The sequence below is a fragment of the Grampus griseus genome (assembly GCF_964374135.1).
Source record: "Grampus griseus genome assembly, chromosome: X".
NCBI lineage: Eukaryota > Metazoa > Chordata > Mammalia > Artiodactyla > Delphinidae > Grampus > Grampus griseus.
In genome coordinates, this window is record NC_138999.1 from 63,556,819 (window position 1) to 63,577,704 (window position 20,886).

Consider the following 20,886-nt stretch of genomic DNA (forward strand, 5'->3'; position numbering starts at 1 on the left):
TGCTGATTGATGTGGATAATTTAAACATAAAACCATAGTCCAGAATGAGGACTGCGACAGCCCCTGGTCACAAACCCGTGCGGTGTGACTGTGGGTTTTTAAGGAATGCAACCCACTTACTGTATTCTAACTGTACTTTAATTTCTAAATTGATTTAAGTAAACAGTGTCCATCTGAAGCCTGTCAAAAACATCAGGGGATAAGTTAGTAATTACTGTTTGTAGTGGGATGACCTGGAGCAGTGACTGCTTTAACTGGAAGTCAAATAGCTATGAAGAGATAACAGTTCACATTAGGTTCTCATAGTGTGTACCTTTTTTGGAATGTAGAGAAGTGCTTATCATCCAGAAGTTATCAGATGATGCTGATACTTTTGAGGAGAGTGTGAAGATGTTACAATGTCTGTTTCTAAAGTAAAATAATGAATTTGGGCAACTCTGATCAATTAACCTAACTTTTCTATGTAATATATTTGTGTAACTGTTTAAAAATTAAAGACAAACATTTCAGATGTGTTCTCAAGATATACTATTGAATATTTCTTTAAGACAAATCCAGACTTATCTTCCCTATTGAAAAACTGTGTTCTGGCTACTTAGACAAGTTTATGTAGGTCTAGCGAATGGGGAAGTAGGCGTCAGTCTTTTTTTCTTTTTTCTTGGTAGTTCGCTGACTTTTACTTCTTTGACAAGCATGTTGTGAAGGTTAATTATAGAAATGAAAGGTGAAAGTGTAATATTATTAGTATAGTTTCATTTGAAAACCACAGTACATAAAGCCTGTTTTAAATGGGCTGTCTATGTGTAGGTGTGTGGATAGAGTTTTCTGAGTTTAGGGAGTATTTATATATAAAGAATACAGACTTAGGGATTTTGGAAGATGGCAGAAGAGTAAGATGCGAGATCACCTTCCTCCCCACAGATACACCAGAAATACATCTACACGTGGAAGAACTCATACAGAACACCTCCTGAATGCTGGCAGAAGACCTCAGACCTCCCAAAAGGCAAGAAACTCCCCACATACCTGGGTAGGGCAAAAGAAAAAAGAATAAACAGAGACAAAAGGATAGGGACAGGACCTGCACCATTGGGAGGGAGATGTGAAGGAGGAAAGGTTTCCACACACTAGGAAGCCCCGTCGTGGGCAGAGACTGCGGGTGGCGGAGGGGGAAAAGCTTCAGAGCCACGGAGGAGAGAACAGCAACAGGGGTGCAGAGGGCAAAGTGGAGAGATTCCCGCACAGAGGATCAGTGGACCAGCACACACCAGCTCAAGAGGCTTGTCTGCTCACCCGCCGGAGTGGGCAGGGCTGGGAGCTGAGGCTCGGGCTTCGGTCAGAGTGCAGGGAGAGGACTGGGGTTGGCAGCATGAGCACAGCCTGCAGGGCGTTAGTGCACCACGGCTAGGCGGGAGGGAGTCCGGGGAAAAGTCTGGACCTGCCGAAGAGGCAAGAGACTTTTTCTTCCCTCTTTGTTTCCTGGTGTGGGAGGAGAGGGGATTAAGAGCGCTGCTTAAAGGAGCTCCAGAGACGGGCGTGAGCCGCGGCTAAAAGCACGGACCACAGAGACGGGCATAAGATGCTAAGGCTATTGCTGCCGCCACTAAGAAGCCTGTGTGTGAACACAGGTCACTATCCACACGCCCCTTCCGGGGAGCCTGTGCAGCCCGCCACTGCCAGGGTCCTGGGATCCAGGTACAACTTCCCCGGGAGAACGCATGGCGCGCCTCAGGCTGGTGCAACATCACGCCGGCCTCTGCCGCCGCAGGTTCACCCCACACTCCGTACCCCTCCCTCCCGCGGCCTGAGTGAGCCAGAGTCCCTGAAGCAGCTGCTCCTTTAACCCCGTCCTGTCTGAGCGAAGAACAGATGCCCTCCGGCGACCTACACTCAGAGGCGGGGCCAAATCCAAAGCTGAGCCCCGGGAGCTGAGAGAAAAAAGAAGAGAAAGGGAAGGCTCTCCCAGCATCCTCGGAAGCAGCAGATTAAAGCTCCACAATCAACTTGATGTACCCTGCATCTGTGGAATACCTGAATAGACAACAAATCATCCAAAATTGAGGAGGTGGACTTTGAGAGCAAGATTAATGATTTTTTTCCCCTTTTCCTCTTTTTGTGAGTGTGTATGTGTATCCTTCTGTGTGAGATTTTGTCTGCATAGCTTTGCTTCCACCATTTGTCGTAGGGTTCTATCCATCCTTCTTTAAAAATTTTTTTCTTAATATTTTTTATTTTAGTAACTTTATTTTATTTTTATTTTATTTTACTTTATCTTCTTTCTTTCTTTCCTTCCTTCCCTCCTTTAGACAACAAATCACCCCAAATTGAGTAGGTGGACTTTGAGAGCAAGATTTATGATTTTTTCCCCTTTTCCTCTTTTTGTGAGTGTGTATGTGTATGCTTCTGTGTGAGATTTTGTCTGTATAGCTTTGCTTCCACCGTTTGTTGTAGGGTACTATCTGTCCATTTTTTTTTAATGTTTTCTTCTTAATAGTTATTTTTTACTTTAATAACTTTCTTTTATTTTATCTTACTTTATTTTATTTTACTTTATCTTCTTTCTTTCTTTTTTCCTTCCTTCCCTCCTTCCTTCTTCCCTCTCTCCCTCCCTCCCTCCCTCCTTTCTTCCTTTCTTTCTTTCTTTCTTTCTTTCTACTTCTACTAATTCTTTCTTTCTACTTTTTCTCCCTTTTATTCTGAGCCGTGTGGATGAAAGGCTGTAGGTGCTGCAGCCAGGAGTCAGTGCTGTGCCTCTGAGGTGGGAGAGCCAACTTCAGGACACTGGTCCACAAGAGACCTCCCAGCTCCACGTAATATCAAATGGCGAAAATGTCCCAGAAATCTCCATCTCAACACTAGCAGCCAGCTTCACCCAACGACCAACAAGCTACAGTGCTGCACACCCTATACCAAACAACTAGCAAGACAGGAACACAACCCCACCCATTAGCAGAGAGGCTGCCTAAAATCATAATAAGTCGACAGACACCCAGAAACACACCAACAGACGTGGACTTGCCCACCAGAAAGACAAGATCCAGCCTCATCCACCAGAACACAGACACTAGTTCCCTCCACCAGGAAGCCTACACAGCCCACTGAACCAACCTTAGCCACTGGGGACAGACACCAAAAACAACGGGAACTATGAACCTGCAGCCTGCAAAAAGGAGATCCCAAACACAGTAAGATAAGCAAAATGAGAGGACAGAAAAACACACATCAGTTGAAGGAGCAAGATAAAAATGCACCAGACCTAACAAATGAAGAGGAAATATGCAGTCTACCTGAAAAAGAATTCAGAATAATGATAGTAAAGATGATCCAAAATCTTAGAAATAGAATACAGAAAATACAAGAAACATTTAACAAGGACCTAGAAGAACTAAAGATGAAACAAACAATGATGAACAACACAATAAATGAAATTAAAAATACTCTAGATGGGATCAATAGCAGAATAACTGAGGCAGAAGATGGGTAAGTGGCCTGGAAGATAAAATAGTGGAAATAACTACTGTAGAGCAGAATATAGAGAAAAGAATGAAAAGAACTGAGGACAGTCTCAGCGACCTCTGGGACAACATCAAATGCACCAACATTCGAATTATAGGGGTTCCAGAAGAAGAAGAGAAAAAGAAAGGGACTGAGAAAATATTTGAAGAGATTATAGTTGAAAACTTCCCTAATATGGGAAAGGAAATAGTTAATCAAGTCCAGGAAACACGGAGAGTCCCATACAGGATAAATCCAAGGAGAAATACGCCAAGACACATATTAATCAAGCTGTCAAAAAATAAATAAAAAGAAAACAAATTAAAAGCAGCAAGGGAAAAACAACAAATAACACACAAGGGAATCCCCATAAGGTTAACCTCTGACCTTTTAGCAGAAACTCTGTAAGCCAGAAGGGACTGGCAGGACATATTTAAAGTGATGAAGTAGAAAAAACCTTCAACCAAGGTTACTCTACCCAGCACGGATCTCATTCAGATTTGATGGAGAAATTAAAACCTTTACAGACAAGCAAAAGCTGAGAGTGTTCAGCACCACCAAACCAGGTTTACAAGTGCTAAATGAACTTCTCTAGGCAAGAAACACAAGAGAAGGAAAAGACCTACAACAACGAACCCAAAACAATTAAGAAAATGGGAATAGGAACATACATATCGATAATTACCTTAAATCTAAATGGAATAAATGCTCCCACCAAAAGACACAGATTGGCTGAATGGATACGAAAACGAGACCCATATATACGCTGTCTGCAAGAGACCCACTTCAGACTTAGAGACACATACAGACTGATAGTAAGTGGATGGTAAAAGATATTCCATGCAAATGGAAAGCAAAAGAAAGCTGGAGTAGCAATTCTCATATCAGAGAAAATAGACTTTAAAATAAAGACTATTAGAAGAGACAAAGAAGGACACTACATAATGATCAAGGGATCGCTCCAAGAAGAAAGTATAGCAATTGTAAATATTTATGCAGCCAACACAGGAGCACCTCAATACATAAGGCAAATACCAACAGCCATAAAAGGGGAAATCGACAGTAACACATTCATAGCAGGGGACTTTAACACCCCACTTTCACCAATGGACACATCATCCAAAATGAAAACAAATAAGGAAACACAAGCTTTAAATGGTACATTAAACAAGATGGACTTAATTGATATTTATAGGACATTCCATCCAAAAACAACAGAATACACATTTTTCTCAAGTGCTCATGAAACATTCTCCAGGATAGATCATATCTTGTGTCACAAATCAAGCCTTGGTAAATTTAAGAAAATTGAAATTGTATCAAGTATCTTATCTGACCACAGCGCTATGAGACTAGATATCAATTACAGGAAAATATCTGTAAAAATACAAACACACGGAGGCTAAACAATACATGACTTACTAATGAAGTGATAACTGAAGAAATCAAACAGGAAATCAAAAAATACGTAGAAACAAATGACAATGGAGACACGATGACCCAAAACCTATGGGATGCAGCAAAAGCAGATCTAAGACGGAAGTTTATAGCAATACAGTCCTACCTTAAGAAACAGGAAACATCTCAAATAAACAACCTAACCTTGCACCTAAAGCAATTAGAGAAAGAAAAACAAAAAAACCCCAAAGTTAGCAGAAGGAAAGTAATCATAAAGATCAGATCAGAAATAAATGAAAAAGAAATGAAGGAAACGATAGCAAAGATCAATAAAACTAAAAGCTGGTTCTTTGAGAAGATAAACAAAATTGATAAACCATTAGCGAGACTCATCAAGCAAAAAAGGGAGAAGACTCAAATCAATAGAATTAGAAATGAAAAAAGAGAAGTAACAAGTGACACTGCAGAATTACAAAAGATCAGGAGAGATTACTACAAGCAGCCCTCTGCCAAAAAAATGGACAAACTGGAAGAAATGGTCAAATTCTTAGAAATGCACAACCTGCCAAGACTGAATCAGGAAGAAATAGAAAATATGAACAGACAAATCACAAGCACTGAAATTGAAACTGTTATTAAAAATCTTCCAATAAACAAAAGCCCAGGGCCAGTTGGCTTCACAGGCGAATTCTATTAAACATTTAGAGAAGAGCTAACACCTGTCCTTCTCAAACTCTTCCAAAATATAGCAGAGGGAGGAACACTCCCAAACTCATTCTACGAGGCCACCATCAGCCTGATACCAAAACCAGACAAGGATGTCACAAAGAAAGAAAACTACAGGCCAATATCACTGATGAACATAGATGCAAAAATCCTCAACAAAATACTAGCAAACAGAATCCAACACATTAAACGGATCATACACCATGATCAAGTGGGGTTTATTCCAGGAATGCAAGGATTGTTCATTATACGCAAATCAATCAACGTGATATACCATATTAACATATTGAAGGAGAAACACCATATGATCATCTCAATAGATGCAGAGAAAGCTTTCGACAGAATTCAACACCCATTTATGATAAAAACCCTGCAGGAAGTAGACATAGAGTGAACTTTCCTCAACATAATAAAGGCCATATATGACAAGCCCACATCCAACATCATCCTCAATGGTGAAAAACTGAAAGCATTTCCACTAAGATCAGGAAGAAGACAAGGTTGCCCACTCTCATCACTCTTATTCAACATAGTTTTGGAAGTTTTAGCCACAGCAATCAGAGAAGAAAAGGAAATAAAGGAATCCAAATCGGAAAAGAAGAAGTAAAGCTGTCACTGTTTGCAGATGACATGATACTATGCATAGAGAATCCTAAAGATGCTACCAGAAAACTACTAGAGCTAATCAATGAATTTGGTAAAGTAGCAGGATACAAAATTAATGCACAGAAATCTCTGGCATTCCTATACACTAATGATGAAAAATCTGAAAGTGAAATCAAGAAAACACTCCCATTTACCACTGCAACAAAAAGATTAAAATATCTAGGAATAAACCTACCTAAGGAGACAAAAGACCTGTTTGCAGAAAATTATAAGACACTCATGAAAGAAATTAAAGATGATACAAATAGATGGAGAGGTATACCATGTTCTTGGATTGGAAGAATCAACATTGTGAAAATGACTCTACTACCCAAAGCAATCTACAGATTCAATGCAATCCCTATCAAACTACCAGTGGCATTTTTCACAGAACTAGAACAAAAAATTTCACAATTTGTATGGAGACAGAAAAGATCCTGAAGAGCCAAAGCAATCTTGAGAACAAAAAACGGAGCTGGAGTAATCAGGCTTCGTGATTTCAGACTATAGTACAAAGCTACAGTAATCAAGACAGTATGGTACTGGCACAAAATGAAAAAGATAGATCAATGGAACAGGATAGAAAGCTCAGAGATAAACCCAGGCACATATGGTCACCTTATCTTTGATAAAGGAGGCAGGAATATACAGTGGAGAAAGAACAGCCTCTTCAATAAGTGGTGCTGGGAAAACTTGACAGGTACTTGTAAAAGTATGAGATTAGATCACTCCCTAACACCATACACAAAAATAAGCTCAAAATGGATTAAAGACCTAAATATAAGGCCAGAAACTATCAAACTCTTAGAGGAAAGCATAGGCAGAACACTCTATGACATAAATCACAGCAAGATCCTTTTTGACTCACTTCCTAGAGAAACAGAAATAAAAACAAAAATAAACAAATGGGACCTAATGAAACTACACAGCATTTGCACAGCAAAGGAAACCATAAACAAGACCAAAAGACAAGCCTCAGAATGGGAGAAAATATTTGCAAATGAAGCAACTGACAAAGGATTAATCTCCATAATTTATAAGCAGCTCATGCAGCTCAATAACAAAAAAAAAACAAACAACCCAATCCAAAAATGGGCAGAAGATCTAAATAGACATTTCTCCAAAAAAGATATACAGACTGCCAGCAAACACATGAAAGAATGCTCAACATCATTAATCATTAAAGAAATGCAAATCAAAACTTCAATGAGATATCATCTCACACCAGTCAGAATGGCCATCATCAAAAAATCTAGAAACAATAAATGCTGGAGAGGGTGTGGACACGCTTGTGCTGCTGGTGCGAACGTGAATTGGTACAGCCACTGTGAAGAACAGTATGGAGGTTCCTTGAAAAACTACAAACAGAGCTACCATATGACCCAGCAATCCCACTACTGGGCATATACCCTGAGAAAACCATAATTCAAAAAGAGTTATGTACCAAAATGTTCATTGCAGCTCTATTTACAGTAGCCCGGAGATGGAAACAACCTAAGTGTCCATCATCGGATGAATGGATAAAGAAGATGTGGCACATATATGCAATGGAATATTACTCATCCATAAAAAGAAACGAAATTGAGCTATTTGTAATGAGGTGGATAGAGCTAGAGTCTGTCATACAGAGTGAAGTAAGTCAGAAAGAGAAAGACAAATACCATATGCTAACACATATATATGGAATTTAAGAAAAAAAATGTCATGAAGAACCTAGGGGTAAGACAGGAATAAAGACACAGACCTACTAGAGAATGGACTTGAGGATATGGGGAGGGGGAAGGCTAAGCTTTGACAAACGAGAGAGAGGCATGGGCATATATACACTACCCAATGTAAGGTAGATAGCTAGTGGGAAGCAGCCGTATAGCTCAGGGAGATCATCTCAGTGCTTTGTGACCACCTGGAGGGGTGGGATAGGGAGGGTGGGAGGGAGGGAGACGCAAGAGGGAAGAGATATGGGAACATATGTATATGTATAACTGATTCACTTTGTTATAAAGCAGAAACTAACACACCATTGTAAAGCAATTATACTCCAATAAAGATGTAAAAAATTAAAATTAAGAAAAGAATACAGGCCTATATTCTTCCTATTGCTCAATTATAGTCCATATTTTAGAGAGTTAGTATCTGTAATAATGATAGAACTGTGGTTACTCTAAGAAACCTAATGCCATTTGTGTCAGGGGTATTTCATTGCTTTTCCCTGTCAGAGAAAGTAAATGAAGCTTGAAAAAGAGTCATGATTAATCGTATAGTGAGATAATATATGCTTGCATATGCCATTTTGATGCTGTGTTGGGGAATATTTTAGGTATGCTATGGATAGGCAGATGGGGATTTTTAAGTACATAAACTGTAAGTCTGTCAGATCGTTTAACTTACATGAGAGAAAGAGGAGGAACAATGCTAGGTTTTTACATACAGAAAAAATGTCAGCCTTATAAACATTCTTCTTTTGGCTGGGTAACAGTTTGTGGGTAGGTGCAACCCTCGATTATTATTACTTGGGTACCTCAGGATCTGAAAGTACTGGCCAGAAGGAAGTGTACAGGCAGTAGGTAGAAAGATGTACGGAATAAACTATTTGGTTGAAAAACAGGCAAAGGGAAAAAGTTATCAATAGTTTGAGAAAGGTCTTGGAAATTAGGTTATGTCTTCTTGAAAACAATGGCAGAAACAGAGGATTTACTTGTTTGTGCCAATCTCATTCCAAAAAGGATTAGAGACAGAGTATCAATAGATGGGTTACTTATGTTGGTAATAGGGTTTTAGATCAAGGTGAATGGTGCGTGAGAATGGGGAGAACCTGGTTTTCTAACTGAAAAGTTTTTTTCTTAACTTGAGCTCTGGACTTGCTGCCATCTTCCAGGGGGAACTTGTTCATCTCCTGATTGAAGAGTATATACTTGGGCAGTTCCGTGGGAGACTGCATGATCTTTTCAATTCCTCTCTCTAGTGTTAATATCAAATGAGCATTTTCAATAATATTTACCAAGTCATTCCATTTAGGTTCCTGTATCCTAGTGAAAAATGTCATGTCTCAATAATAGTCTGTTACAGGTAAGCCTTTAAGCTTTTAGCATGTAATACGTTTTAATATCAGAGTTACTATATATATTAAGTAATATTTCACTTTAAAGCTCTAATCTAGACTAAAACTTGTACTTTTTTTTTAGGACAGCCAGTAGAGGGGACTTCATGTTTTCTGCGGATCGTTTGGTAGGTGGATGGAGGCTTTCCATTTTCATTTCACTGTTGTTCCTAGTGATACAATCGTAGTAGGCCAAGGGGCTTTTTTGTTCTAGAGCATTCTGGGGTCAAAAGAGATTGTACCAAGTAACCCACATATTGCTAGACTTTGCAAGTGTTGTTTCTACTGTTGCATTAAAGCTCTGCCTCAGTCCCATTCACCTCAAAGCATTGTCCATGAACTAATTCTCTGTAGTTCTGAGGTACCACTTACTACCTTTCAAGTGGATCTTGGTAACCTGATCCTGAGGCTTAAATGCCTCCTCTTAGGGCAGTGAAGTGAAGTAAATTAAAAGGAAATCAAAGATGTAAAAGACCTAGTAGTTACCCTTGTGGGATCCATCGAATGCACAAAAACTAATACCTAGCTTGTAGTTTACACGGGGTTGGATATCTATTTTGCCTCTTCTTTTCTGTAGTATCCTCACACGTGAAATACTAAGTTGTACTGTCTATGCTCAGGGACTTGCTGTTAAGAATTGACCAAGCCCAATTCTGTTTAGTTAGTGTCATCTGAGAGGTTCTCAGGCCAAATTGGGCTGTCTTGGGTAAGCCCTGTTTACTTCTTGTGTTTATATCTAAATTTGTTCAGTGCTTAGAATGAGGTTGACACATATTCTGCTGTGGTTATTAGTATTCATCTGTTCATGAAATATACATTGAACTCATGTGAGTCAGACACTGTGCTAGACTGTGTTGTGGGGGGAGGAGATACAGTGGTAAAGCATATAGCATGGTGTCTGATATTGTGGGGTTTACAATCTAAATACTGTTCTCAGTATTTAGTTTGGGAAAGAAAGAAAAGTGACTTATTAAGCTTATAGTTATAATCAGATAGTAGAAGATATATTATTAAAGGGAATGTGATGGTGTTGGTGGGGGGAGGCGTGAAACTCTTTATTTACCTTTTCCCTAGGGAAATCTTTATTCCAAAAGAGTGTAGACAACTCCTGTTCCATTTTTGACTTTAAGTATTCTTGGTTCAAAGGCCACTTCTATTTGAGCTTCCAGGGCCAGTAATAATCCTTGGACTGCATCAAGATAAATGTAGTTGACATTCTTGGAGTGATAGGTTATTCTGTCTTTATGCTTTTATCAAACCAAAGGGACAGGTTCAAGGCAATTGTGTCAGTGGCTGCTGTGGGGAAAACAAGAGGTCTTGGTGTTCACTGGTAGAAAATGATTGCTCTTTCTTTTGCTCTCCTTGTTCCATTTTTCTGGAGAACATAGGAAGTAAGTTCATGGTTATTGTAAAATGCTTGCCTGGAAGGGCAAGTATTATATCTTAGTCAAGTGAGATAATAAGGATCCAGGGCATAATTCACCTCAGGGGATGGTAATTAGGACCTGTCTGTTCTCTGCAGTTGGATTTGAAGGTCCTGATATTGGGGGTGGGGGGTGTGGAGGGTCAGTTGTGATTGTGGTAGGGACAGGAGCTGTTGAGGTTTCTAGTGTTGAGGATTTCTAGTACACTGTCTCTTCTAGCACAAGGGTCCTGTTATAGTGGACATTAATTCTATCCTGAATTTGTCAGGATTGGCTCTCCTGGTGCTCAGATCTTGAGTTCTTTATATTTTAGTCACCCTTCTTCTGGTTTTATGTTCTCCTGTAAGGCTTGGACACACTAGTTTCTGTCCCAGAGTTGCAGGAGATGGGCAGGAGGTAAGACTCTTTAGAGGAGTGTTACTAGGAGAACTAGGCTCTTCAAAGAAAATGATCCTCTTCTTCCCGTGTACTTTTTGCTCGTAAGAAACATTAACCTCCACAGAAGGTGGTGGCTAGAGGTGAGTATGCACACACACACGGTATTCATGAGCTTCCTTGACCCTCTGGTGCTGCAGGTTGACAAAGTGCTGGCCCATTTAGCATTGATCATTTTAATGGCAGCAGGATGTTTTGTTGTGATAACAGAGCATGGGGCCTGACATTTCTCCCTGATGTTCCTGAGTCTCAATCAGTAATGTAATATTGATTGGAGAAAATGTGCTTTGCAGACTCAGCACTGCCTTTTTGTAATGGGCTCTGGGTAGTCATAGAAATACCATAACCGGTGGTTTTTGGAGGCTATTCCTAGTAGTTCTGATGGATTCTTTCCTCTGTACCACATATTAAGATCATTAGGAGCCTTTTTTTTTTTTTTTAAGCTGGGAAGTCCCAATGCATTCGACTGGATCCTTCTTCAAGTTCAGTAAATTGGTTCAGCCCCATCCACTCATTTATTTCCTCCTAAGAAATTCAGGCTTTATTTTGCATTATGGTGGGCCTTTGTTAAAAAGTATCTGACTTGACAGTTTCAGAGTACTAAACAAGGCAAAGAAGTTTCCAGTGAGCACTATTTCTAGAGTAGCCAGAAGTATATTACTTCCAAGTGTTCCTGCCATGACTCTTGACACTTGCTGTAGTATTGCATTTCTCATAATATAGCCTGGACTGACTGAATGAGAATCAGAAAGCATACTTGAGCCTTTTAGTGGCAATCATGTGCCTAACCGAGGTTGGATACCTAGCAGCAAGCAGCCTGGCATTTGTTTCTATCTCTGTATCTAACACATGATAGGGGCCCCCTTCCTACTTCCATAAGCTAAATCCTTGCCTAGTATGTTACTGACTTTTTGCCTAGTTTTCAGCTCCTGAGGCTTACAGCTAACAGGAGATTCTTAGCAAGTTCTCAACTTATTATTCTTCCTTTGACTCTCTAGATCAGACTTGTTGTGGAAGAGGGATTGAATCAGCTACCATATAAAGAATGCATGGTGACCACTCCAACAGGTAACCAGGGCTGTTACTCTCATATTCGCCTCATAAAAATTCTGAGATAGAATTGGGGGAAAATGGAAAAAAAGCAGTCTGAGTAAATCAGTATGCAAAATGAGGAGTCTATGTGGAGCTGTTCTTTTAAACAACTTAATAAACTTGGAGACATTTAGCAAAGAAATTTATGTGGATGACCTTTTGTTAATGGCTTGCTGGTCAGTTCAAGTTAAAGGTTAATAAATATTCTTCAGCATGCAGGTGTTGCCTTTGATGATGGCACATTGGGACCAGAGCTAAGAATTGCTGGCAGCTTATCTTCACCTCTGTAGGGAAGCTTCTGGTGTTAACAAATGGGTGGGCTGGTTTGGCATTGAAACTCCAGGTAAAAGGATGAAAAGTAAAAAAAAAAGGAAAACTAAAAATGATGAGGATTAGAGAAGGGGCTTTGTTCTGCTCTAATAGAAAGAAACCAAGGATCCCTATTTTAGGGATTTGAAATTCTGATTTGGTTCTTTAGTAAATAATGGAAGCTGTTATATCCAAAGGTTGATTTTATGAAAATTGGGGGCTGAATTTGCTGCATCATAATTGATACAAATTCAGGATGAGACCAAGGCATGAACATGTCTTGATAATTACTTCAACCTTTCTCTTCTGCTTTTTAATGCAGAATGGAGGCTCATAAAAAGGGACCGGAATGAGGAGGCTCTCTGCTGTGGCTCACAGTGGGGTCCCAGTTTGAATTGATGGGCTTTCTAGCATTCTTGGAGTACAATTCTTGTCTGAATTCAGTTTGAGGAACATGTATGTGAATATCATTCTATCATAAGGCCTGTTCCCAGTCGATGAAGTCTACCTCTCTCCCAATTATTCCCACAGGTTTTTTATGAAGAATTAAAAAGTAAATATGAAAAATCATGGCTCTTCTTATTACTTTCACAGGGAACCTATGATGTTATACAGTATGTCTGGACAAAAGTTGCTCTGTACCCATCTGCTTTAAAGCTTAGATACTTTATTAAATAAGTAGGTCTCTCCAATGATGAAAGATAAATTCTTCGGTTTTATTCCCCAACAGGGTACAAGTATGAAGGAGTGAAATTTGAGAAGGGAAACTGTGGGGTCAGCATAATGAGAAGCGGTAGGTTTGCATATGTGTGACTTTGTCTCTTTGCGTGCATAGATGCAGTTGCTATTTTCCAGGAGAGAGGCGGTCTTGTCTGTCACAATTGCAGCCTTCCTTAGCTTAAATCTCACTACCTGTGTTGTCTATCCTCATGGTGCCTTGGAATCATAGCCTATGTGTCGCCGAGTTTGGCTAATTTTAACTGCAGAGCATCTTCCCTAGTGGCCTATCCCCATGGGCAAGCCAGCTTTGAAAGATTCAGAGGAGGGTGGGAGAACAAGAGGATGCAATGATGCTATCTTGGAGAGAACAGGGCAGCTTGAATTTTGAGGGAATACAGCACAAATTCAGGCCTGCAGAACTCTGAGCACCCAACTAGAGAAAATCTTTGTTCTGTTTTTTTTAATTTCTTTTGTGAGGAACAGTCCTACCCTGTCAGGAACTGGACTGAATGGCTTGTTTAATATTTTTAGTTTTATATTTGATGAGTATGTGACTATGTAGGCAAAAGAACTTAACTGTGATTAACTCTAGGTATTTCCAATTGCTAGTGTTATAAATATTTGTGTTTGAGTCCAACCGATTATCCTTCTAAACCAACCTTTGTGCAGCAAAATCACATGCCTGTAATTAGGACCTATACCTGTTACATGGGGATGATTATTTCCGTTCAGCAACTTAATTCCTTAATTATTCTTTGTACAGGATCCAAGGTATGGTAGAAGCCCCACTTGCTTGCATTGGAAACAGATTTTTTTTTTTGCCACACCATGCAGCATGTGGGATCTTAGTTCCCCTAAGGATCCAACCTGTGTCCCCTGCAGTGGCAGCATGGAGTCTTAACCACTGGACCACCAGGGAAGTCCCCGGATTTTTATTTCACATATAAACATTCCCTTTTCTTCTCTGGCTATGAAGTTCTGTTTGTGAACAATTGAATATCTCCAATAAAATAGGAACTTTAAGCTCCCTTTTTTATAGAAGGTAGCTCTTAAGCAACGATAGGATTTTCAGGACAATGGTGTTCAACCTTTTAAAACTGGTGAAGACAATGGAGATGGGCTTTTAAGGCACAATTTCTTCTGTTTTAGTCCAGCTTCTGCCCTAAAGGCAGCAGCATGGTCCTCGCACCCCTAGTGTATACAGGATGACCTTGGGGGTGATGCATAGACAGGGTGTTTTTAACCTTAATAGCTATTGGTTGATTTTCATACCTAATAGAAAGAAACTGTTTTTATATTTTCACTAGTGATATAAAGTTTCCTTTTAAAATAAATGTAAAAAAACCAGTTAATTTAAAGAAAAATATTAAGTAAATAACCATACAAGTAGAATTTTGATGTGGCCTAAAATCTTGACGATGGTATGAAAATGGTTGACCTTTGGCAAACACTTCCTTAAAGGAATTCAGACTCAAAAATAGCTCTGTGTTCAGAAACCAAGGGTGTGGTGGTGGTGTTGGTTGTGGTTCTCTAGCGGGGAGAGGGAACATATATTACTTTTTCACTGTTTGCCAATGAAGCCTCTGCCATTGAAGTCATTGCTGGGTCTAAGTGATATCTCTTGACGCCAGCTTAATCTAAATGGAGAGCCTTTGGTCTGTAGCCCCCATTCTTCCATAAATATTTTATATTTTTGCCAGATGAAAGTAACACAGTTTCTTTAAAATAATAGGAGTAAAATGTTCCTGATATTAGAAAAGTTCAAGGAGCAGCTTAATAAAACACTTTATTTACTGTAATCATGGAAGCATGACAGCTCTAAAACTTGCAAGCCAGCAATAAAACTAGCGTATCCTAGTTTCATTGACCTGAACTAAGTATAAAATATGAGCATATCCGAAGTAAAAGCTGTTAGCTTAAGAAGAATTGCTTCCATTTTGACAATGTCTTTATTTATTGTATTAATAACAGTCAAAAACTCTGCTTTGGCCTATTCTTGGACTTTCACTGTATCTCCTCCTAATCCCTCTTTCCTTCTTTTTTATTTCCTTCTTCAAGGTGAGGCAATGGAACAAGGTTTACGAGACTGCTGTCGATCCATACGAATTGGAAAGATCCTGATTCAGAGTGATGAGGAGACACAAAGAGCCAAAGTATATTATGCCAAGTTCCCCCCAGACATTTACAGGAGAAAAGTCCTTCTGATGTATCCGATTCTCAGTGAGTGGCTTGTGTTTAATTTGTAACCTTTGGTTAGGGTTTAAATTCAACTTAGTGCCTGCCTTCTAGGTACCCTTATATAAAGGCGAAAACCATTTCTAAATGTGTTTTTTGTTTTTCTCAAAAACCATTCTTTAGAAAGCCATTTCTAAATGTTTTGTTTTGTTCTAAATGTTTTGTTTTGATTTGGAGTTGCCCTGGGCAGTTCTCTGGGGAATTCTTATTGTGTAATAAGAGAATACACATTAGTCAAACTTTATTAGCTCCAAAAACTTCTATCTTAAAATTAACACATTGAAGCAAAGGATTTAATGAGGCAAAATATATAGAACACAGAAAATACATTGAAATATGTCCCTTCTCTAGCCCAATGAGTATAGCAATGATTTTCTCAAGGATTTATCCTCTTTGGAGGTAATTTTTTTTTTCCTATTCTAGTCTGTTTCCTAAGCTTACTCATATCCTGGGGTTAGGGGTGGTGGGTGGGTGTTATATTTGATATCTCAAATACTGAACGAATTTAGGGCTTGTTGTGCATTTGAAAACTGAAAAGTATATGGGTTATGTCTGTTATTGAAAATAACATCATTGATAAAAAACAGGCACCTTCAAATGAAGCTTTGTCTTGTAGTATCTTTTTTTTTTAACAGCTTTATTGGAGTATAATTCCTTTACAATGGTGTGTTAGTTTCTGCTTTATAACAGAGTGAATCAGCTATACATATACATATACCCCATATCTCCTTCCTCTTGCATCTCCCTCCCACCCTCCCTATCCCACCCGTTTAGGTGGTCACAAAGCACCGAGCTGATCTCTCTGTGCTATGCGGCTGCTTCTCACTGGCTATCTGTTTTACAATTGGTAGTGTATATATGTCCATGCCACTCTCTCACTTCGTCCCAGCTTACCCTTCCCCCTCCCTGTGTCCTTAAGTCCATTCCCTACATCTGCATCTTTATTCCTGTCCTGCCCCTAGGTTCTTCAGAACCCTTTTTTTTTTTTAGATTCCATATATATGTGTTAGCATATGGTATTTGTTTTTCTCTTTCTGACTTACTGCATTGTATGACAGACTCTAGGTCCATCCACCTCACTACATATAACTCAATTTTGCTTCTTTTTATGGCTGAGTAATATTCCATTGTATATATGTGCCACATCATTTTATTTTTATTTTATTTTTTATTTATTTATCTATTTTTTACATCTTTATTGGAGTATAATTGCTTTACAATGGTGTGTTAGTTTCTGCTTTATAACAAAGTGAATCAGTTATACATATACATGTTTCCATATCTCTTCCCTCTTGCGTCTCCCTCCCTCCCACCCTCCCTATCCCACCCCTCTAGGTTGTGCCACATCTTCTTTATCCATTCATCTGTTGATGGACACTTAGGTTGCTTCCATGTCCTGGCTGTTGTAAATACAGCTTCAATGAACATTGTGGTCCATGACTCTTTTTGAACTATGGTTTTCTCAAGGTGTCTAGTAGTATCTTTTTTTTTAATTAATTAATTTATTTATGGCTGTGTTGGGTCTTCATTTTTGTGCGAGGGCTTTCTCTAGTTGTGGTAAGTGGGGGCCACTCTTCATTGCGGTGCGCGGGCCTCTCACTATCGCTGCCTCTCTTGTTCTCTGCGGAGCACAGGCTCCAGACGCGCAGGCTCAGTAATTGTGGCTCATGGGCCCAGCTGCTCCGCGGCATGTGGGATCTTCCCAGACCAGGGCTTGAACCCGTGTCCCCTGCATTGGCAGGCAGATTCTCAACCACTGCGCCACCAGGGAAGCCCTCTAGTAGTATCTTGTATTACATTACTAAACTGCCTTTACTTCAAAGAAACTCAAAGACATTTTGAGATGAATGTTAAAGTTGCCAATGCATTTGGTTGTCATTTTATTTCAGGCACTGGAAACACTGTAATTGAAGCTGTAAAGGTTCTCATAGAACATGGAGTTCAACCTAGTGTTATTATCCTACTCAGTCTGTTCTCCACTCCTCATGGTGAGTTCATGCTCTTGATGGTCATGGGGTGGTTAAGTGTACATCTGCCCAGCCTCTTATCCTGAGGAAAAGTTCATTTGCTTCCACATTAAATTCAAATTGAATTTTGGTAGTTATAACTTGTGTTTGTCATCTCTAAGCTTAGTGGTAATACTTTACACCATTCTACTGTTGTTCAAATTCAAATGAAGAAGTACGAACTAATTCCATTGAAGGGGATTGCAGTTGTTTTCATGGTGGCCCTGTTTGAGTAGAGCTTGCAAATGGCTGAAAGGTCACTATTTCTCCTGCCTCCCGACCTGAGCCTGAAAACTGCTCTCAAACAGCAAGAAACTCGAGGTTCTAGCTAGCCCTGTGGTCTTACTGAAGTAAGCTTTGCAGTGTGAAGCAAAGATCAAAAGTTTGTAAAGTTAGACTTCTGCTCAAAGGGCACAGTGAAAGAACTTGTGTCCTCTATTTCCTGAGAGAGGTAAGCCTAATTTACGACCCTAGTTTTTTTTGCCATGTAATCTAAGACGATTGTGAAAGTATCCTAAGAAAATAATCATAAAGGCATGTAGAAATTCAGCATTTAGGATAGTCACTGTAAAGCTGTATTTCATGTAAGAGAAAATTTGAAAGTATATAAATGACTTACTTGGAAATGGTTAAATAAATATACAGTTGACCCTTGAACAACGTGGGTTTGAACTGCGTTGGTCCACTTATACATGGATATTTTTCAATACTGAAAACTACAGTACTACACAGTCCATGGTTGGTTGAATTCATGTATGCAGAGGAACTGCAGATACAGAGGGTCAACTATAAGTTATATATATGGATTAACCCCCATGTTGTTCAAGGGTCAACTGTATATTCAAAGAGTATAATATTATATAACTGTTAGATCATGTTTTTGAAAAAACATTTAATGACATCAAAGAATCTGGTAAATGTAAGAGCAGAATAAACAACAGCATTAGAATAGTATAAAATGTCATCACCAAGTTTAGAGATGACTAATACAAATTATGACTATTATGACTACCAAAATCAGACTTGGATTAAGATGGGACCTAATAAATCTTTCCTCAGCATGAAAGGCTAGACAGATGCACAATACTATTTCAATTTTCATTTTAAATCACGTAATATTAATAGTGGTTGTCTTAGGGTGGTGTGATTCTAAGTGATTCATTTTCTTTTTTAAGCTTTTTTTTTGTATTTTCCAAATGTTCTACAATGAATTTGTATTTGTTTCATAATCGAAAAGAAAGAAATATGTGGCTTCTAGTTAGGGCGTTTCCTCATTTCCAAAGGTTCCAAGTCTCAGCCAACCCTGAAGAGGCTACAGAGAAACCAGTTGGGATGGCTGCATTTAGTATGCCATCGATTATCTTGCTGTTTCATAATAAAAAATTACCTGTAGTTCAAATGTTGATGGTGACAAAGGGTAATTTGCTTGGTTATCCATCCATATAACAGAGGTGGCATTGTAAACACTGAGATAACCAAATAATTATTGGGTTTTCTGTCTTTGGGAGTAGAAAAGTAACCATGTTAGTTGTAATAGTATACATTAGAATAGTATACTAATTCTTTGACATTATAGATGAAAAAATCTTATTCCGTGGCAGCCTTGCTATGGCTTTTTAGTTTGACTGGCATCCTAGCTAGTCCCTTTCCTTTCTTCCTCCATCTCCTCCCCACCCAAGCTAGAGTCATAACTTCTCAAAAGCTAGCTTTCTCTAACATAACAAAGAAGTCTTTGCACTTGTTTCAACAGTGTTCCAGTTGAGAAACCAGCATCTTATGTATGATCCTGTTTCCAGAAAGGACTGTATTCTCTGTATTCCAGCTGCCTTTAAAATAAAACAAAAAAAGACTCTTCAGGGGAAAAGTTGCTATAACTGAATATATTTTTCAAATCTTGGATAGAAAACAATTTGATTCTAAGAATTTATTAGTGAGTGGGTGGAAACATAGTCTGACTACTATCAAAATTTTTCAGATACAGACATTATATAAACTAAGAGATTAACCAAGTCTGACTATGTGTCCAAAGGTCATTGCTCTTGGTCTGTCAATATTAGACCTAGTGACTGATTATAAAATTACTGAATTCCAAGTAATGTTATCAAAAAATTCTGCCATAATGACAATTCTCTTTTATTTTTTGAAGGTGCCAAATCAATCATTCAAGAGTTTCCAGAGATCACAATTTTAACTACTGAAGTTCATCCTGTTGCACCTACACATTTTGGACAGAAATACTTTGGAACAGACTAAGTTATTGAAGGAAAATTATTCTATTGTGTAATATTACAGTTATGAGTTTCTACCTGTTTGACTAATTCACTTGAGGAATGACATAGAAAATCATTTTAAAGATACTTTGTAAGTTTTGGAAATAGGTATATTAAAAGGAAATACTTGAGGTTTGTTTTTTTATTTAGCTATTTCTTGACCGTTGGCACCAAATTCAGCAATGAAGCACACGCAGCTCTTCAAAAATATTTTAATAATGTCCTTATGCAAATTGCTGATCCATCAGTGCATTAAACTGTTCCCTAATTTATGAACCTCAGTTTAGAGGTTGCTTGCAGCCACAAGTAAAACCCAAATGGGAGTCAGTTCATTGGCCCACTCTAGTTTGCATTTTGTTTAGTTTGCTTTTAGTTCTAGGGAGATTTCATATATGTGGCTGTTGTCACCTTCCTCTACTCTTTACTTCCTAGTACAATACACACTGGTAACTTGGAGAGGATGAATAAAGAATGCCTCATATAATTTTACGTTTCCATTAGTGTCCTTACTCAGTTGGCAGATCCAGGGTATACAGTTAGCTCTTCGTTCAAGCCATTATGTTCTTCATGGCTCACTTCCTACCATGTGCATTGTTGGTAGGTGCCTTGTCAAGTGTAATGCAGTGAAGACGATGGTGGGGCATTCCAGCAACTGGAAATGTAACACTAATTGCTCAGATTGAACCAGGGATGTCTGGATGTTGACAAGGGAGGGCTAAATACTGTTAATGCCATCAATGACCTAGAAATGAATTGGTGGTGATTTTTCTGAGGTGTGGGGGAATGGATGGTTTTTTGCTGGGCGTGTGGCCAATAAGTAAATTAAAATGCTTCATTTTTGTGTTTTCATATAAATTGTGAAATTTTTTGTTCTAGTTCTGTGAAAAATGCCAGTGGTAGTTTGACAGGGATTGCATTGAATCTTGTAGATTGCTTTGTGTAGTAGAGTCATTTTCACAATGTTGATTCGTCCAATCCAAGAACATGGTATATCTCTCCATCTGTTTGTATCATCTTTAATTTCTTTCATCAGT

General features: G+C 38.8%; 1 protein-coding gene across 2 annotated transcripts in view; it reads left to right on the forward strand.

The window, feature by feature from the left end:
* Positions 1-19,865, forward strand: part of UPRT (uracil phosphoribosyltransferase homolog) — a 39,170-nt gene extending 19,305 nt beyond the window's left edge. The window contains exons 1-7 of one of the 2 annotated variants that reach the window (XM_082681990.1): positions 9,286-9,330; positions 9,447-9,489; positions 12,219-12,288; positions 13,352-13,414; positions 15,400-15,561; positions 17,466-17,564; positions 19,729-19,865. In XM_082681990.1, the coding sequence (XP_082538116.1) occupies positions 9,469-9,489; positions 12,219-12,288; positions 13,352-13,414; positions 15,400-15,561; positions 17,466-17,564; positions 19,729-19,835 (522 nt within the window). In that variant the 5' untranslated portion in view covers positions 9,286-9,330; positions 9,447-9,468 and the 3' untranslated portion in view covers positions 19,836-19,865. Of the gene's footprint in view, positions 1-9,285; positions 9,331-9,446; positions 9,490-12,218; positions 12,289-13,351; positions 13,415-15,399; positions 15,562-17,465; positions 17,565-19,728 lie in introns of those variants that run through there. The other variant, XM_082681989.1, reaches the window with a different exon arrangement.
* Positions 19,866-20,886: the final 1,021 nt, after the last annotated feature.